This window comes from Pempheris klunzingeri, chromosome 3 (genome assembly GCF_042242105.1).
Source record: "Pempheris klunzingeri isolate RE-2024b chromosome 3, fPemKlu1.hap1, whole genome shotgun sequence".
Taxonomy (NCBI): domain Eukaryota; kingdom Metazoa; phylum Chordata; class Actinopteri; order Acropomatiformes; family Pempheridae; genus Pempheris; species Pempheris klunzingeri.
The window spans coordinates 22,155,171-22,173,683 of NC_092014.1; the positions used below are offsets into that span (position 1 = coordinate 22,155,171).

Below are 18,513 nucleotides of genomic sequence, written 5' to 3' on the forward strand. Positions count from 1 at the left end.
TAAATTAAATACACTCAGATCAATTCATCTTTCCCCGACATTATTTTATTTTTCTCAAAATACAGCAATTTATCATATTAATATAATTAGAATTTCAAGCACTCTATTCTAAATACAAGCACTTTTCAAACCTTGAAAACACTGCCTTAAAATCCAAGCATTTTCAAGGATTTCCAGCACCAGAACAAACCCTGTAAAGCAACGATAATACAAATACACATTTTAAATCGAGGGTTTCTTTATTTAAGGGAAAATAGCATTCAGGTTCACATCCTATTTTACAAGATTTACACACATATTAACTTCACATTTCTCCCAGGCTCACATTTATATCTAACAGACACAGCAATCGGGGTACAATAATTTAAAAGGTCTGTCCGAATAACAGGACATAAATAGAAACAGCAGAGATGAACAAAATGTTTTGGCCAACACAAATACAAATGTACATGTCAGGATTGTCAGTGTGGTAAAGTAAACACAACACCAATCTAATTTTAAATGGGCAAAAGAGGACGTTCATCCATTCGTCATTTAGTTCCAATAAGCAGACTTTGTGCAAAAAGAGAGGCAGAATGGAAAGTTGATGCTGTGAATCTATTACTCAGGTAAATTAATGTGTCAAAAAAGCCTTTAAATGTTACTAAAGCTGTGTCAACCAAGGGTCTAAACATCTCTGTATTTACACCTAAGATTACTATATAATAGTCTATGGAATAAAATGCTGACACATTAAATTGCAGTGACTTAAATTGTGTGCTTCAGTTCAAGTGATGAAAAGTGACCTTGCAGCTACCTGTTTTATTTGCACGACACAATATTCAGTGATGTGACAGCTGCTCTCATGCAGTTGTGAGTGGCTTGTCCTTCTCCTCCAGCCCAGCTGCGTGTTCTGCATTTTGACTTGGCTCATTCTCCGTGCTGAGCTCCACTGACTGTGGCGCGTCAGGGGGAGACTCCCGGCTCTCAGGCGGACAGTTTTGCACCAGAGATGGATTCAGACAGAGGAAGGTCTGGTTGTTGCCAAGGGCATCCAAACTGGTTGTGGTCGTGACCACAGAATCGCTGAAGATCGTGTTTGAGAAGACGGAGTTGAAAGTGAACGCGGAGCTGAGAAGCGACTCCTGCACTGGGGATTTGGGGCCGTCGGTGGGAACGACAATTGCTGGGTCTCTGGGGGGTTTGACTGGGGGAATAAGCTCAGGCTCACTGTTGCTGCTGTCCGCTTCTGGTTGCTGCTGACTCGCTGTCCCCACCTTATTATTGCTCTCCTGGACAGACAGCGGGTCAGTCTTGGCTGTCACCCTACAGTCACTGTTTACACTGGAGCGTCGGGACGATCCCTCTGCTGTGGAAATAACGCTGCTGGCTCGGGGGAGACTTTTGGGTGACCTGGACCCTTTCAGCCGCCCCTCTTTCCCCAGGTGGGTGGAGAAGCAGTTGAGGCAGCCAGACATTGAGGATGACTTCCCCTGAACATACAGCACTGTGATTGGTGAACAAGCTGAGGCTCGGGTTGTTTCCACTTTGCTAGAGCTACATTTTGAGTTCACCCCATTGAGCACTGGGTTCACTTTGACTGTTCCCCCTGAATCTGATGAGCGACGTGACACTTTAACCCTTCGGATGCTCTTTGTACCTCTTGTGAGCCAGAAATCCTGAGGGAGCCCGGGATCCTTCTGTTTCGGTGTAGATTGGACATCTGAATTCTGACTGCTGGTGATGGGCATGGTGGAGGGCTTCTCCTTGAGCTGCTGCTGCTGTTGCTGCTTCTGTGCATGTTGGGGGGTGGAGGTGTCGCTGGGAGGCTGGTAGGAGGAGGAGGAGCGGCGTGATGGGGGCTGCTGGACGGGGCTGCTGCCATTTGACCACGGCTCATTTTCTAGGCTCAGGCTGAACTCTCCACTGCTCTCACTATGAGCTCGACTCTGGATGCCATTCACCCCTAAAAGAGATCATAGTGTCTTTTAAAGAGCGATAATTAATACACAGTAGATGCATATTTTAACTTCATCGTAAAAACCAGAATTAACATTTTCTTAGTGACCAACAGGGGGCAGCAGAGTCAAGGCTTTCTCTGACAGTTGTTGGCCTCTGTGGTCAGCATGGAGATTAATATGAAACAAGGTCATGATTGCAATTTGATGGATTTAGTCTAATTCCTGAGCTGATAATACATCTGTATGCTTGGCGAATCCTCTAAACAAGTATTCACGGGGCTTTACCGTGATTTTGCAGCTCGTCGTTGTCCTCAAATCCAGATGGCACACCATTTGAGTCCTTGTCTGTGGGGCATAAGATGAGAAATCACTGCATGGTTCTAAGTGATTAACACCTCTAGCTTCTATGCTTATAACGAAAAAACAAAAGCACATAAGAGTGTTGTCTTTGCTCTCCTCTCTACTACACGTTGTTCTAGCTAGTCTAACTAATGAAGATGACATCAAACAAAACAGTGGCTCATGAATGCCTCTACCTGTCACCAAAAGCTCAGAAACATCTGGAACAGTGTTGGTGGTGTCAGTGGTGGTGGTGGTGACGTGGCCAGATGGTAGGGTGGCGAGATGATTAAGGTGGAGGATGGACAAGATGGATGTGGTAAGGGATGAGGTCAATGCTTTCTTCCTGCCCTCGTCCACATCAGCCTCTGACCCGTCCAGCTGCTCTGAGCTGGCCGCCCACCGCTGCTCCTCGAGCGGGGCTGAGGGGTACGCCAAGCTGCTCAGGGCTGCATTGTTGGACCAAGGAGTGGAAGAAGTGGGGAGTGGATGAGGGAGGGGATAGACAGGTGAACTGGTAATGGAGATTAGGAGGTATTTTTGCTCTATGGTGTGGAAAACATGGACACAGGACTGGTTTGTTTTCTCCTCAGACCAGTTGTCTAGAATTGTGGTTTTATAGTGTTAATCTTTCCCTACATTAGACCTGGCTCCTCGTAGTGCAGAGCTCATGCAGCACCAGTGTCTTCCTGCAATGCAGCATTTCCTTGACCTTTATTATTAAAATACCCCAGATTACCTTCAAATATAGCCACTGTGCTAGAAAATGCCTACTGCAGATGCTTAAATCTGTAATATCATATCTAAGTATTTGAGGTTAGTGTGGGGCAATGAGGTCAGCATGGATGGACACATTACTAACATACAACTGTTGATTTTACAGCTGCTTGGACGAATCCTACTCAAACTAGGGTTAACGGTGGTGTTATGGCATGTAGGAGATGGCGAAATAAATAATACAGCATAGATACACTTCGTTTTATCACGCTAGCAGTGAAATAAAAAGCTACAGTCAAGATGAGGGAAGACACCGGACCACAGTCTTTCTTACACATGGAACGATGGAAGAGGGACTTGACTTTGTCTCTGTCCTTCAGCCTGTTCCTCATACGGGGAAACATTTTCAGTGTGGCTATTTAACAGCAAGTGAAGCCACATGGGAGGTGGACAAAGGGATGGATGCGAGCAGAGAGAGGGGTGTAAGGGAGGACAGGCAGGAAGGGAAGGAGAAGACAAGGGAAAGAAGGAAGGCAGGAGTGAAGACAAACAAGAAAGACACAGGGAAGACATGTTGAGGACTGTTGAGGACTGTTGAGGAAAGTTCACACACATCATGCATCAGGAAGAATGACCATTTGGATTTATTACACTGACTGCCTGGATCCTCTTCACTAGCTACATGCTATGTTTTTGGAATTAGCTAAGATCTCATTCTTTCACTTCACTCTGTGTGAAGGTTGTGCATGATGGATATGACCAAACAAAGAAGTTTACATGACTGGGACAGTTTTACATTAAAGTCCTTTTATTTGAGTTTTATGTCTCTTCGGAAGATATCTGTGCTACAAATGCAGCTTCACGTGTAGATGAAACTATGGAGGCTACTCGTCCAGCCATGTCTCTCTGTCCTGTAGCTTTATGTGAAAAAGTTCCTGAATGATCTCTGTGACCTGCTACTGATGAGGATCTTACTTCCTGGTCTATGGCTGCAGCAGCGAAGGACGGATTTTGGTACTTTGATGAGGGCGGTTCCGCTAAGTCAATGGGAGATGATCTAGTGAACTGGAGAAGGTCATACTCACTGCTGAAACGTTGGGGTGAGATGGCATCAGCTGCTGAGGTGCAGCCAGAGCCTCCAGAGCCATCTGAGCTGATGAAGGAGCTGTTGTCGTGACAAGGGAGGTGTGGCTCAGTAGCACCTGTGTGTGTGGGTGTGGGCGGGCGGTCAGGCCCATGCTCACGGCTATTGGATTTAATCAGTTTCTTCAGTTTCAGAGTGATCCAGTTTCCACGTCTGCAAAAGGGCAAATATATGACAGGAAATTGTGGTCAGGTGGTCAGTCACCAAACATCTGCATGTTTGAGCTAGGCTAGCAATGAATGTTAATGTTTGTCTAATATTTAGATGGATACCCAAGAGTGCAATATTCCCAATTATCAAGCGTTTTACCATCTTGCAGCTCATTGTTTTGTTTTTTACAGAGCAAAGAAACTGAACTGAGTGAACTGTAATGTGTAACTGTGAATGTGAAACCGGGATTGTTACCCATAAGAGCCACTTTACCATCGTAAAAAAATCATAGTCATCACTATTACAGTCAACCTACCTGCGAGGAGGCGACGGCTCATAAAACTTGTACTGGTCCATTATCTTTTCCTCCAGCTTCTCCTTCTGCCTCCTCAGGTCATTAAGCTTGTCACTGAGCAGACAGGCAGACAGAGACAACAGACAGACAGACCAATTATAATCGAAGGCCTGCTATTGATTGATGTGGTATTTTGGTGTTTTTAGAAAGGAACATTTTGTGCTGTTTGTTTAATCTGCTAGCTCATTAACAAATTAGTGCAACATCCTGAACACCAACACATTAGGCTCGATTTAATGCTACATTGTCATGTTACTGTTTTGAGCCCTATTCGCTCACATATACTGTCGCTCTTCGACGTGGAACATATCCTTGCTCTCCATAGTCTGCTCCAACAAGGTTCGGTTCTGTAGCATCAGGGTCTCGATTTGGCTCAGCAGGTGGCGATTCTCTTCCTCCAGGTTGCCCTTCAGCTGGCTCAGCAACTACACACACGTCAAAGCATGTGTACAAAACATACATTATCATGTAATCTTAAAAACAATGCAATATCATACATAAAGTCATCTTCTTGAGCCTATGCAGCCCTGACTCTAAAGAGAGTTTGTCCGGACAGTGAACAGGCAATTACCAGGTAAAGTTACAGTACATTATGTGACAGGCAATGCCACACTAGGTCAGTCTGCTGCATGTTTGTACCTCACACTGGTTGGTGAGCTTTGTGGAGGTGATGTCCAGCTGCTGAAACTCCTTCTTGAGCTTGGAGAAGTCGGCTTCCAGCCATGTATGCTCCAGCTTGGCCTCATTCAGCTGGCTCTTAAGCTGCTTGTGATCCGCTGTCAGCAACTCATTGTCAGTAAGAAGCTGACGGTATGTCTGGTTCAGCCTTAAAAAAAAAAAAATCCATGCATTGGTCCAGGTGTGCATTAGTGTGTGTGTGCATCGGTGAGTGAATGCTTTTGCCTCCTCACCAGTCCTTCTCTTCACGCAGCCTGCTACACTCAGCAGCAGTGCTCATGTGCTGTTCCTTCTCCAGAGCCATCCTCATGTGCTCTTCCTTCAGAGCTTTCTCCAGGTCTTCAAGCTTGGTCCGCTGCTGCAACAGGCTATTGTACCTAAAAACACCAACCAATACACGCATGTGAACATGCAGCATCACAATTGATCAATAGTAATCTTGTCCGTCACTGTCATCTCCTTTCCCCCACCTGTCCTGCAGCGTGCGATGCTCCAGCTCCAATGTGCGATGGGCATTTTTCAAACAGCCATGCTTCCCCATCAGGGCCTCATACTCCATGGCTTGCCGCTCATGCAGAGCTGCCAGCCGCTCGTGATCTCGTAATAGCTGCTCATGAACACCACGCAGCTCCTCGCGTTCCCGTAAAGCGCCGTCCCGCTCGCTTTCTGTCCCCGACTGCTGCTGTTGCAGCTGAGCATTCTGGGCCATAAGAGAGGCACTCTGTGAGTTCAGAGTGGATTTCTCCACCTGGAGGAGAAAGACAGTTAACTGATTGGGAGTTGATGCAACATAAATGCTTTCAGTCATGCTGTCTGCATACATACCAAAGGGCTCTATCTGTATGTGTGAAAGCTGTTACATTAACTGTACCATCAGAATAGTGTGTGTTCAGTGGCACCTGCAGGTTAGCGTTGTGTGTCTGCAGGGCTGTGTTGTTCTCCTGCAGTGATGCAGCCTGCCTCTGCAGGGCGAGGATCTGAGCCTGCTGGCTGTCAGACTGACTCTCTAGCTGCTTCAGCTGGGCCTGCATAGCCTGGCGCTCTGCCTCCAGTGTTGCATTCTGGAGAGGAGAGAACAGGAGGATAAAGAGAAGAGAAAAGAAGAAGAGGAGGTAAGATGCTAGTGTGTTGAAGAAACAATAAAACAGTTTTATAAATTGGTCACTATATAGGTCATTTATTTCAATAAAGGCCAACCACTTACATTCCTCTCCACTTCAATGAGACGGTCTTTGAGCTTTAGCAGTTCCTTAGTGGCCTCCTGGCTTTCTCGCAGCCATTCGCTCATTGCCCTGCCTGTCTCTCTGGGAGGGGTGGAATTTGATGCTGTCCACTCTTCCTCCTGCCTCTGTTGCAAGGCCTCATAGCTCAGCTTCACCTGCGGGGTGGAAGGGGTCAAACACTTGGATCTGTTACAGAGTAAAGGCCTGCTAAAGTGAATTTTATGACATGACTTACAGTCTTGAGCTCCTGGCGCAGCTGCTGGTTCAGGGTGGATGATTCCTGCAGACGAGCCTCCAGAGCGCCCATCTTGTCCTCTTTAATCTGAAGAGATTTTTTCAGTGACGACTCCAGCTCTGACTCCAGCATCTTGAACCTGCTGCATAGAAGAAAAGAAGGAATTTTGTACCAACTGTGATGCTATTACATTTCTCATTTCTTATGCTGTTCCCCTAAAAGGTTACAGGATGGGAACTCCAAGCAGTAATACACACCTGTTGTCTGGTGCCTCTAGTTCAGCCTGCTGGGTACTCTCCTGGTTGAGGACCTTCATTTCCAGCTCATGGGCCAGCCTCTCCAGTTCATTGTCTCTTTGCTGGCTCCTCAGTTTTTCACTCACCAGCTCCTGAAGATGGACAGTATAACTGGATTAACTTAAATAGCATTGTTAGAGCTCTTTGGTAAAACTGTGCCTCCAAGGATGTTAACCAAATGTTGTTGTTGCTGAAGTCTTTTTCTACACTATTGTGTTAATCTGCAGGCCTAACATTTTGTTTAAATCATTAAATCTAGTCAGTGGTAAAAATCTGCGAACCTCCATGAAACACATGCACATCGCTACTGTAAAAACGATGCCTTATTGGTGAAATGTCAGGGAAGATTATTTATTCAGTCAGCATGAGCTCGACAGCACAGACTTCCCCTCCTCACCTCCCTCAGGGTGGCCAGGGTCCTCTGGTCGATAGCAGCTTGCTTGGTCAGTTCTCTGTTGTCTCCCTCAAGAACTTTGATCCTCTCAGCAGTCTCCCGTAACCCCTCTACCTCCTTCACAAGGCAACGCATCTCCCTTTCCAGGCTGGCCATACAGACATTTTTACTGTCTAAGCTTGCTTCCTGGATTTCAGCCTGAGATGGAGGAAGGTAGAACAGTAATCATTTCATTCAATGGCAATTTAAGTATTCCAATTATTATTCTACCTCAGGTTAGCAACTGACACCATACCCTGGGGAAATAACCTCTCCTACCTGCTGGCGGAGTCGTCGATTTTCTTTCTCTAGCTGCCTCTTTTCCCTCTCCAGGACTGTGGTTTCTTGCTCCAGGATTTGCTTCTCTGTTTCCAGTTGCTCCAGACGGCGTGCAGAGATCCGAAGCTCCTCTAAGGTGGCCTGCAGACTCTGGTTCTCTGCCTCCAGCTCCTGTACCTCTGCCTCCAGGCGCTGAACTTTCCGCTCTAAAGAGAAAAAAAAAAACACTTAGTATTTGAGTGACTGCGTCAGTGAATCTTTTATGTTTATTTGATCTACAGAACTTACCAGTGTTATCGAGGGAAGTCTGTAGATGCTGATTAACTGTGTCCAGAGCTCTGCACTTGGCCTCCAGCCTCTGTGTGTGCTTGCTGGCATAGGAGGAACGTGTTGGCACACCTCTGAGGATACTGCCATGGCACGGACTGCTGCTCTTTGAGCCGGGGGAGTGGTCACGTGATCCAACAAAACAATGGAGCCTATTGTGACTGTTTTCTAAGACTTCCAGATCAGACATCAGTTCTTTAAAATGATCACCGTCTCTGTCCTCTAGCTGTCCTTTTTCCTGAATATGAAGGTCTGGATTATCCGTGAGGGGGATGTCACCCTGCTCTCCCTCCAGCTCCTCTGCGTGGAGTTCCTGATGACAGTTTGAATCTCCATTCAGCATTTGCTGCTGGAATACATTAGCGCGGTTTTCTATATTCGAGCAGAAGGTTTGCAACCCTGTGGGTTCATCTGTTGATGAGGTACAGCTGTTGGTGCTACAGACCACATGGTCACATTCACTGTGGTGGCTATGTTTGGACTGTGTGCTGTTGTTCACAGAGGCAGCTCTGAGTTCCTCTATGGTCCTTAAGAGACTTTGGTTCTCCTTCTCCAGCTTCAGCATCCGACTGCGGGTCCTCTCACTCACCTCCTCGCTCAGAGTCTGCTGGCCTTTACACAAACACATGTCTGCAATTAACGGCAGGAAGTGTAGACTTGAGACAGACAGAGTGAGAGACTAGTTGTAAACATTTAGACATGCTCGTGGAGATCTTTATCATGCCTGTAGTTCAAGCAAACAAGTCACAGTCCAAACAATTACATCTATTTGATATACAGTAAACAAAATCTAAAAATTCAAAAAGATTAATGACATCATAAATCTCTAGATCACAGTAACAATCACAAAAGTATTTGGTATAACTTATTCTGATCCGTGAACATTCAGTAACTGAGCTAATAGTCTGGATCACATTTCAGCATACATTCAAAATGCATGCAGAGACAAAACAAATAGATAAGAGAAGAAGATAAAATGTGCTAATTGATTAAAGCACTTATGCATGCAAGTATCCTGAGCACACTTACATAATTTAGCATTTCCTTACTTTCCCTACCATTCCAACCAGTCTGATCCATGAATTCTCCTATTACTTCATCTTACTGCATCACCAGCTCTTACCCTGTGAGTTCTCAGTGGTCTTGGAGAGCTGCTCTAACTCCCAGCCAAGGTGTTGAGACTCCTCCATGCTCCTCCTTTGAGCCACACACAGAGCCAGGTTCTCCTCCTGCAGCTCCTCAATACGTCGCCGATCTGCCTCCTTCTCCTAAAAAGTGGAGACACAAAGTATCAGCAGAGGTATAAGAGCAGGTTCTGTTCAGCCGCTGAAAGGACTGGATGATCCTTCAATCTGAAGGAGGGCTGATGTTGTTGTGGAGGTGTCTTCAAGGCAACGCAAAGACAACAAAGAAGACGCCTCCTTGTGTGCACACGTCTGACCTGTTCCATGTCGTGGACGCGGGCCTTCAGCAGCAGACTGTGCTTCTCCAGCTGGTGGATTTTATCTGAGCGTGCCCTCCAGCCTGCCAGCTGATCCTCCAACACCTCTTTGGTCTCCTGTAGCACCCTGTTATCCTCCTTTACCTCCTGAAATACACACACACACACACACACACACACACACACTTTTAGATTTATATATTTTATCTTGCATCTCCATCTTTCAATTTTCTTGTCCCTATCTAAGGAAAACTCTCCTTCATCATGTAAAGTGTGAAGACACAACTCATTATCTCATTATCCAATAAATCATTTAAAAAATCATCAATGTGTGATTGTTGCATCACAGTTTTACATTCCAAGGACACATAATCCAAATATACAGTATGTCTTAAAATTCACTGGTAAAACATTTCTACGACTGCATCAACCTCCACTTTGGCCTTGTAGAACTCCATCTTGTGCAGTTGCTCTCTGTAGCGCCCCACTTCACTCTCTAGCTTGTCCGCCTTTATGGCTCTCTCTCTCAGGGCGTCCAGCTCGTCACGGTAGGTGCGGGCTGCACGGGCGTCCACAAGCAGCTGGGAGTTCTGGTGAAGGTACAGACAGAGGCATGGTTTATAGCTAAAACTTAAAATAAATGTAGCTCTGCACTATTCTCTCTCTCAGTTAGTCTTTACAGTGGGAAACTTCAGGTTTCAAGTTTCATGTCAGTTTTATGACTGTGTCAGTTTGTCACACATTATCATTAAAAGGATCACTCGTAGTGACAAACCCAAAGAGAATTATCACCCCACTCTGCAGTTTCCGTTTGCTTTAGCCTGCCCCTTTTTTATCTTTCAGATCACTGTTTTGATTTTACAGCACGCTATGTAATCGTTTTGTTTCTGTCTCATAGCTCTCATCAAGAGCTCATCGGCAGCAGTGATAAACCCACTTGTACTCTGTCATCACCAAAGGAATACAAACATAGTGAATAGCTGCTAGAGCATTTAGGAGCTATAGAGCCAGCTATTGCCCTCAGGAGTGTTGAAGAATGAAACAGAGTTACAAGGAGAGTGAATACTGGCTTTGCATTCATCAAATGGATTTTTCATCAAATGTGACGTGGGCTGATTATAGTTACTTTTTTTGTAATCTGATTATGTAATCCCACCCACTACCCAATCCTATATGGTGATGTTGTGTTAGTTTGTTTCCGCTGCTCAAATTGGGGCCAAAAAAAGAATCAATTAATGCTGCTTGAACATCCTGTAAATGTTTGGTTGCTGGAGCCATATGAGCCATGCTACCATGTACTGCAGGGCACAAGGCTTAAACAGAAAAAACAAATCGAGATCTCCTGTTCAGTCAAATCCATATAAGCTTCAGTTGTATCTCTGAGTCAGAGTTCAGAGGTTTAAATTTGCTGTCATTAAGCGCTGCTCTGCAGCAAAGTATGGCGCGCAATAATCTGTATAATCTGCCGAGTGCTCAGGAGGTTACTGTGTGTTACTGTGTGTCGGAAGGAGCTATTCTTCAAACCTCCTGCTGGATCCTCTTCAGCTCTGCCTCCATGTTCTCCAGCTCATGTCTGCAGTCCAGCATCTGCTCGCTCTTCTCCTCTCTGGCGGGATCAGATGTTCAGTGCAGAGAGACAAGCAGGCGGGTTGGTTAGTGTGCACAACCTACTACTTTTCTGCAATACTATGTATCTAAATACTGCAAATGAGCAAATATATGAGTGAACACATAAACACACTCATTATTTATGTTGCTGCAAACTTGCATCACATAAACCAACACATACTTGACTCTAACATAAAGCTTCCAGCATAAAGCTCCTTAAAGCCCATTTTATCCCCCCCTCCATGTTGTTGAGGAACACATGCATGCAGGAAGAGTCATAGCAGGTTCAGATGTATATAAGGACATGAAAGAACTGTCTAAGCTATGCTTGGTGCTTTAAGAGACACTGCGTTTGCTCAGAGGCAGCAGTGTGTGAATCTGAGCATCCCAACAAGAGAGGACAATACAGCAGAGAAGATGGGATGGAGAGCAAGGATGGAACTGCGATCTTGATCGGATCAGGGTTAGCATGTGTGTGTGTGTGTGTGTGTGTGGGTGCATGTGTGAACATGCAGTATCCACTGAAATTCAGAGGCAATGTGGGTCAGAGGTAGTGCACAGCCATGGAACCTGCCAAGCAGGCAGTAATGTGGGCCAAACTCCCTGGGGCATCTCTAGTATCTAGTATCTCTCTCTCTCTCTCCCTCTGCTTCTCATTCAATCTCTGCTGGCAATTCCCCAGAGAGGAAGGTAACTCTTTTTCATCAGCCACCCTGAAGAGAAACTCGCGCTATACTAGGAGACGATATTAAACCCAACAATCACTTACTGTGAGAAAAGATAACTTCAATCACGAAACATGCGTTTTTGCTCTGGTGCCATCAGTGTATATCGAGATCTTGGAACAGTTTTATGACTAACATTGTAAAAGAGTGACATCTCCTGAAGGAAGATTTCCTGTTAACTGAATTTTATTTTTCACCTTTTGTATATATATAAATTATTTCTTTCCCTCTGTCCTCTTGGTACTCACAGTTCTTGTCGAAGTCGTCTGATCTTGGCCTTAGAGTCAGCCAGCTCCACCGCTAGGTGTTGCTGGGTCCCCACCTGCTGCTGTTGCATGCTGGGAGAGTAGCTGCCGGACTGCGGGCTGGAGGGGCTACTGAGCAAACTAACCATGCCATCTTTTTCCTGCATAAGCTCTGCTATAGTCTGTAAAAAGGACACAAGATTACTGATGACCTTTAGCATGTGACTCACTGCTTCATTTACCTCTTAAAATCTCAGTCTGTCTATATAGAATCTTAATGTATTATCATACACACTTCATAGCCACTTTATACTCAAAATACATCTTGGATGGACAATATGCAGTTCATATGCATCTCTCCGACCAACAGAATGAATGATAAAAGAACACGCACCTCTAGATGGGTGTCCCTCTGGTCCAGCAGATGTTGGAGGTGTGTGGCCATGTTCCTGGCTACAGCCTCCAGCTCATCTGGCTGCACTTCACTGGACTCCAGCCACTGCAGATCCAGCACGTTCTCCTGACTGTGGGTCAACTGGTAAACATGGGAAGAGACAGCCAGTCAGTGTAATGTGAAAGATACCAAAGTGGCAGGAGGATCATCAGGATGCCGCTACAATAAGACAGTAACTTCTGTCAGTTCCCAATAAATGCTGTGGTGTTTCAAAGCTCATATAAAGCCATATACAGTCACGTTACCTCCTGAATGTGCGCAGCTATTGCAGCTTTGGTGTCAAAGTCAAGCGTCTGGATCCTCTCGATGTACTCCTCTTTCCTCTCACACTGAACATAAAAATGTAAACAGATTCAAATCGGTAAATTATCTTAGTTTTGTCTACACTGATGGTCAGATAGTGAGCGTTTACCTGGACAGCACATCCTAACAGCAGCAGCAAAAGCTTCTTCATGTCCTCCAGACTTTGTTCTGTGGGGAGTGAAAAAAAGTTCACTATCTGAAATAAAACGTATCAGATTGAAGCAGTGAGGCCTGCTGGCATGGATTTAAGTTGAACAGAGCACTAGCTGATGAATTTGGGTCACCACTTGCCAAAGCCTTACCATCACAAGCCAGTGTGGTTATCAGACTGATAGAGTGCAATTGAATTAAAACTGTAGTGGAAAGAGTTTTCAGTGATGGGAAGCCATTTTGGGGTTAAAATGCTACCTGATTTTCATTGATCTCTATTTAGAAATGAAGATTATCGCTTGTTCTGCATAGTTGACATTTTCTAAACGCAATTAACAATTACATTAATACTAGTAGCTCACTCTGGTTTCATTGGTGGTTTTTATTGGTGTTTTCATCTTTTCAAATTACATATGCACATAGAACGTACAATTTGAACAGTTTAGCAAACAGCCAGTAGAAGACACTGAGGTCTTTCTTACACAGGTCATAGTCTTATATAAATGACAGGAAATCAAAGCAGTGCTTAGTGAGTATCAGCAAAAAGGCTAATCCAACCATATACTGACTTAGCAGCAGCAATAGAGAGGATAGATGAGGAATACTTTACAAGAGCGTACCACAGTATGGAGTCCTGCCAAGCAGGAACACATTTGGCAAAGGAATCATGATCAGTTGTCTCAGATTATCCTGCGAAAAAGAGAAACAGAAAAGGGGGGATGGGTCAAGAAAAGGGAAGATGAGCACATTTTACGCCAAACTGAAACAAGGACAGAATACAACACTTCTTGAAGTCTAGCCAAAGTGCTTGAATGGAAAGGGAGGTATGTATGTACAGCACATAGGAGCTGCTTCAACACATGTATAGAAACTCAGCCAACAAATGGAGGAGTGCTCTGAATGGGTAGATGACAGAGCCAGTTTCCCTGGTGCAGCGGTGAAATCCACCAAAACTGTTTGCTACAGCCTGGTGTCTGGCTGTAAGTGGCTTGAGTTCATGCGTGTGTACGGTGTGTGTGTGTGTGTGTGTGTGTTAGTGTGTGTGCACTGTAATAGTGGTTGCTAATAGCTCTTAATGAGGAACAGTGACCCTGTGAAGTTCAGGAAACTATTACTAATTCCCAAATGGAAGGAAAGCTACAGTTGACTGGAGTCATTTAGTCTCTGATGTAATCGGGTCCAACCTGCATCAACATTTTCGAGTGCCTGCCACTGTGACCCTTTAAGGAAAGTTCAACTCCCATCCCTCTCCTCCTCCTCTCCTCCCGTAGTTTATATGTTGTTATGGTGAGTGGAACTGAGAGCAAGTCTTTGGTCTTTAGAGGGATTAGAAAAGTCTGATTGGGAAACGTATTTTCAGAATTAAACTGTAGAGGATGACAATTTGTTTATTCGATCCAATAGGTTTTGAGAGGATGTGTAAAGACTCCATGTTGCAATATTTTTAGCCATGCTAGCGGCGTAGTTCTGCGCTAACAATGTCAGTTGGTTGGTCTAACACTTTAGTCCGGACTGAAACAACTATTAGATGGATTGCCATTAAATTATCCTCAGGATACATTGCAGTAACTTTGATGATCACCTGACTTGGGGTCAAAAGCTGCCCTAAATCTACTTTTACTGAAGTGTACGTGATTAAGAGTCATTTTGATACAAGCAAAGACAGTCTTTGTCCTTGTTTGTCCTTGGATGGAGAGCTGCAGTGAGTGAGAGCAGAGGCACTAAAAAGTAACCAAATTTTCCAAAGACCAACTACAGCAGAGACAATGGTTAGACATTGATGATACAATTAATCTGCGGTAATAAAATCATATTTAGAAACGAATCCTTCCTCTGCTGTGCTTCTCTGAAGTCCTTTATTGTGCTGTCCTCAGTGAAATTACTTTTCTTGTCTTCTTATCGGAGAAAAGCTTAGCTCGAATCATACTTAATTACTCTGACACAGACAGAAAATCCAACACTCAACATCAGTGGCGTCTGCCCCTGAATCTCGTGACTTTATGTGTCACTCTAAAGCTCTAACTGTCTGTGGCTCTGACTGCAGCTTTACTGTGGCCCTCTGCTGTGCTCTAACCTCGCTGCTGTGCCGATTACACAGATGTGTACATGGCTGATATTTAGGCCATGCATCTTAAGAAGAACTAGTTGATCTGCTGAGACACAAGTGCGACCGACTATATTTGCGCACGTGTGAGCCAGTGTGAGCATGGTGGGTGATGCAAAATGAGGCAGAATTGAAAAAAATCCAAATAAAATGTTTACATATCATAATCCCATGTAGAGAGAGATGGACAGCTTGGCAGCATGAAGCTTGGATCCGTTATACAACATACTATAAGGCTGAGAAACACAGGGAGGGAACATCCAAACACTCACCAGATAATACGTCTTGATTTGCTGGACAAGGAAGTTCAGGTTTTGGATCCTCTGACTTGGATCTCGGCTCAATTTGTTTGCACCCTGAGGTGTAGCCGAGGGATTTCTGAAGATGGGATGCAACATAAAAGGCATTTTACTTGACGTTTCTGCTATTTACATACAAACAAGTGGTTGTCAGTGGACTGGAGGGAGAGGAAGCGGCGAGCTGGTAAAAGTCTTGGCTGAAGAATCGTCATGAAAACATGTATAAGGTCTCCTTTCATTCCTAACTTTAGCCTGAGTGTCGTCATTCCTTTCAGCCAGCAAACTGGGCTGTTTTCGGGCCAAATGGGGTGGCATTAGACTTCCTACCCAAAAGAAAACCTTTTAGCTGGATTCTTGGGCTGTTGGCTCTGTCCCACTGTAGTCTGGGGCTGAACTGTCACACATTATAGCTGAAATGTTGCAATTCATCGACCTCTGTGTGGTCGTATAGGTCACCTTGTTGCTCGGGAAACCTGTTGTGTCAAATTGATTCTATACCTTGGCAGAAACATAGAGAGAGAGCTGCTGCCTAGCTGCCCTGCGCATCACAATTTTTATTCTGCCTGTCTCCATCTCTGTGCTGTTTGTCCTGTTTCTGTGCCTCCTCCTCCCTCCCATCTGTGTCCCAGCGCCACTATACACCAGCAGCGAGGCCCTAATCCCAGAGGGTCTCCCAATCCGGGAGATTATCCCGCCTCTTCCCCTCCCCTCCTCTCCCCTCCCCTCGGCGCAGCATTGTTTTGCATTTAGAGCTGGTTATTGTGACCCTGGGGGATAAGTGGGATGAATGGATACTGTAGACTTGGGGTGGCTAGACAGCATTATCCACAAGTGCACTGGGTCATCAGTTTTTCAACCCTTTCTTTGCAACTCTTCAGTTTTAGTCTTCTGTCAGTGTATGAAGTGTCATTTCATCCAAACAGGGGAGGCTAAAGTGTTAGCTCGCACAAGTTTTTGACACATTGCAAACTGCCAGAGGACCACAAGCTAGTGTCTTTTTATGGGTGAGGGTTATTTACCTCAGAACATAAGGCACCTAAATCATAATCTCTTAAGTAGCGCCTTGACAGTATCTATGATGTGTCTCATGTCCTGGCAGATCTGGACCATTCCTAGTCTTTCTCCTCTAAGTGATGTCTCTCAGTGCAGGCTGAGGATCTGCAACCTTCATGCTAATTGGAACATTTTTTGAGGAAACCCTAACCTGTAAGTAATGAGGAAGTTGCATTTAAAGACTGCTGCAGACTACAAAGATCCCCTTTCTTACTGCAGAGTGACAAAGCCGGTACTGTTAGTGTCCGGGTAAGAATGTTAGCAGATGCTTGATACTGTATCTGCTACAGATGGGATGGGAGGGGGGGGGGGGAAATATGCCTAATTCTTCAAAAAGAGTTCAGTTTGATTGGGATGATTGACTGACATTTCATCTGAGCTTTTTTCCCCTTAAACCTCACAGTTAGTCATAACTTAATGACAGATGCTACACCGAGTGTATGACAGCCAACAGCTCCAACACACAGGCCACTAATCTGAATACCCATCTGGACTCTACAGTCACAACCTGGATTAGAAACATGACAAGTGAAATATAAGATGGAAGAACAAAGCAGGCGTGAAGTGACTCACATCTCAGTCATTATGTCATTGAGAAAGACTCCATCTAATAATTCAGAGAAGTCCAAGTGAGTGCCCCCATCGTTTGGCGTAAATGTCTTCACCTAGATAACAAAGAGAGCACAGTATTAGAGGTCGGTATCACAGTTCTCTGCCAGGAAATCAGAGCCTCCTGCAGCACTTACCCAAGTGACAAGTGGGCTCAGCATGAACTGATCCAGACAGGGCAGAAAAACTCCACTCTCCATCCTTACCAGCAGGGTGATGAATCTCAGCTGAATATCCCAGACTGGTGGCAACCTACATTTTCATCAGGAGTGAGCCAGTCCTGCAGAAGTGCACCATCCAAGCCGTCCCATCCATCTCATTTAAACTAGTTGAGTGTTTCCTCTCGGCACTGCGGTTTAGCTTTGCTCTCCCAGGCTGCTACATCCACAGCATCCGGTACTTTAAACGTCGCCGAGTCGGTGTCCGCATTTTGTCCCGCAACACACACACACACACACAGACACACACATACACACACTAACACACACTTACATCCTCCCTGGTCCTCTGCTGCAAAGGCATCTGCCGTCAGCTCCCCAAACCCCTCCTCCTCCCCCTCCTCCTCTTCCTCCTCTCGTTACACAGAGAGTTACCGCTGATGTGCGAGAGATTTTTACAAGCACTAAATTACCTAAAGTGGCAGTTATTGAAATATTTTTTTAGAACATATTTCAGTGAGGACACCATAAAATGTATTGCCCCCCCCTCCTCTCTCTCTCTGTCTCCCGTGGAGTTTGAAGCCGCTGCAGCAGAAATGCTAATGGAGCTATCTGAAATAGCTTTGCCTTTAATCTGTTACCATGACGACGGCGCCCCCACCCCCTCCCCGGCAGCGGCCCCCACACACGCACACACGCACGCGCACGCACGCACACGTTAGCCACTTAGCTAAACAGAGCCATGTTAAAAATGGCCCAGGATATAACTTTTTTTTACCAGTTTTTCAGATAAGCAGCTATAAACTTTCCCTTAATGTGCTGGTTCCGCTCAGGGAGCCCGTTCAGCGATAAAATAAATGATGAATTCACTTTAAAAGCTTCATTACTTTACCAAAGACAGACACAGATGATGCCCATGGGTGTGATTCAGGCTGTTCTCCCCCCCTGAATAAAAACCTCTGAACTCTTCCTGCCAAACTTTTGGCTGCCAAAGGCCGGAGCCTGTGATGGTGCAATGGCGCCACCTTGTGCTCAACACAGGGAACAGATCAGTGAATCAGTCAGTACAAATATTATACAAACCCTGTAATGTTATACTGTATACGAACAGTGCTCGTAAGTATAATTTATAACTTTGATTACATGTTACAAACTACAGTTTATTAGGTACACCCACGTGGCTGCAATAAATCCTACTTTCATGAGGGTTACAATGTTTTAGTTCACTTTATACAATTTCGGCAGATG

At 45.1% G+C, this 18,513-nt stretch overlaps 1 protein-coding gene across 1 annotated transcript; it reads right to left on the reverse strand.

Moving 5' to 3' along the window:
• Positions 1–770: 770 nt before the first annotated feature.
• Positions 771–17,307, reverse strand: LOC139198662 (girdin-like). Its single transcript, XM_070827577.1, has 29 exons — positions 17,245–17,307; positions 17,072–17,163; positions 15,419–15,524; positions 13,663–13,732; positions 13,002–13,060; positions 12,835–12,918; positions 12,530–12,670; positions 12,139–12,317; positions 11,082–11,163; positions 9,989–10,147; positions 9,558–9,704; positions 9,240–9,384; positions 8,078–8,728; positions 7,790–7,995; positions 7,475–7,669; positions 7,039–7,169; positions 6,782–6,920; positions 6,528–6,701; positions 6,223–6,384; positions 5,794–6,071; positions 5,557–5,700; positions 5,285–5,471; positions 4,925–5,070; positions 4,607–4,699; positions 4,082–4,293; positions 3,331–3,411; positions 2,477–2,728; positions 2,226–2,285; positions 771–1,945 (listed from the first exon to the last, which is right to left on the reverse strand). The coding sequence occupies exons 1-29, from the start codon at positions 17,305–17,307 to the stop codon at positions 843–845; spliced, it is 5,541 nt and encodes a 1,846-aa protein (XP_070683678.1). The 3' UTR covers positions 771–842.
• Positions 17,308–18,513: the final 1,206 nt, after the last annotated feature.

Bases quoted from the DNA above. Each gene is read 5' to 3' on its own strand.
- LOC139198662 (XM_070827577.1), bottom strand. From the start codon at position 17,307: ATGGAGAGTGGAGTTTTTCTGCCCTGTCTGGATCAGTTCATGCTGAGC. The intron at 17,164-17,244 runs GTAAGTGCTGCA...TTTGTTATCTAG, and splicing joins TGAGCCCACTTGTCACTTGG to GTGAAGACATTTACGCCAAA. The intron at 10,148-11,081 runs GTTTGAAGAATA...TACCTTCACCAG, and splicing joins TGAAGAGGATCCAGCAGGAG to AACTCCCAGCTGCTTGTGGA.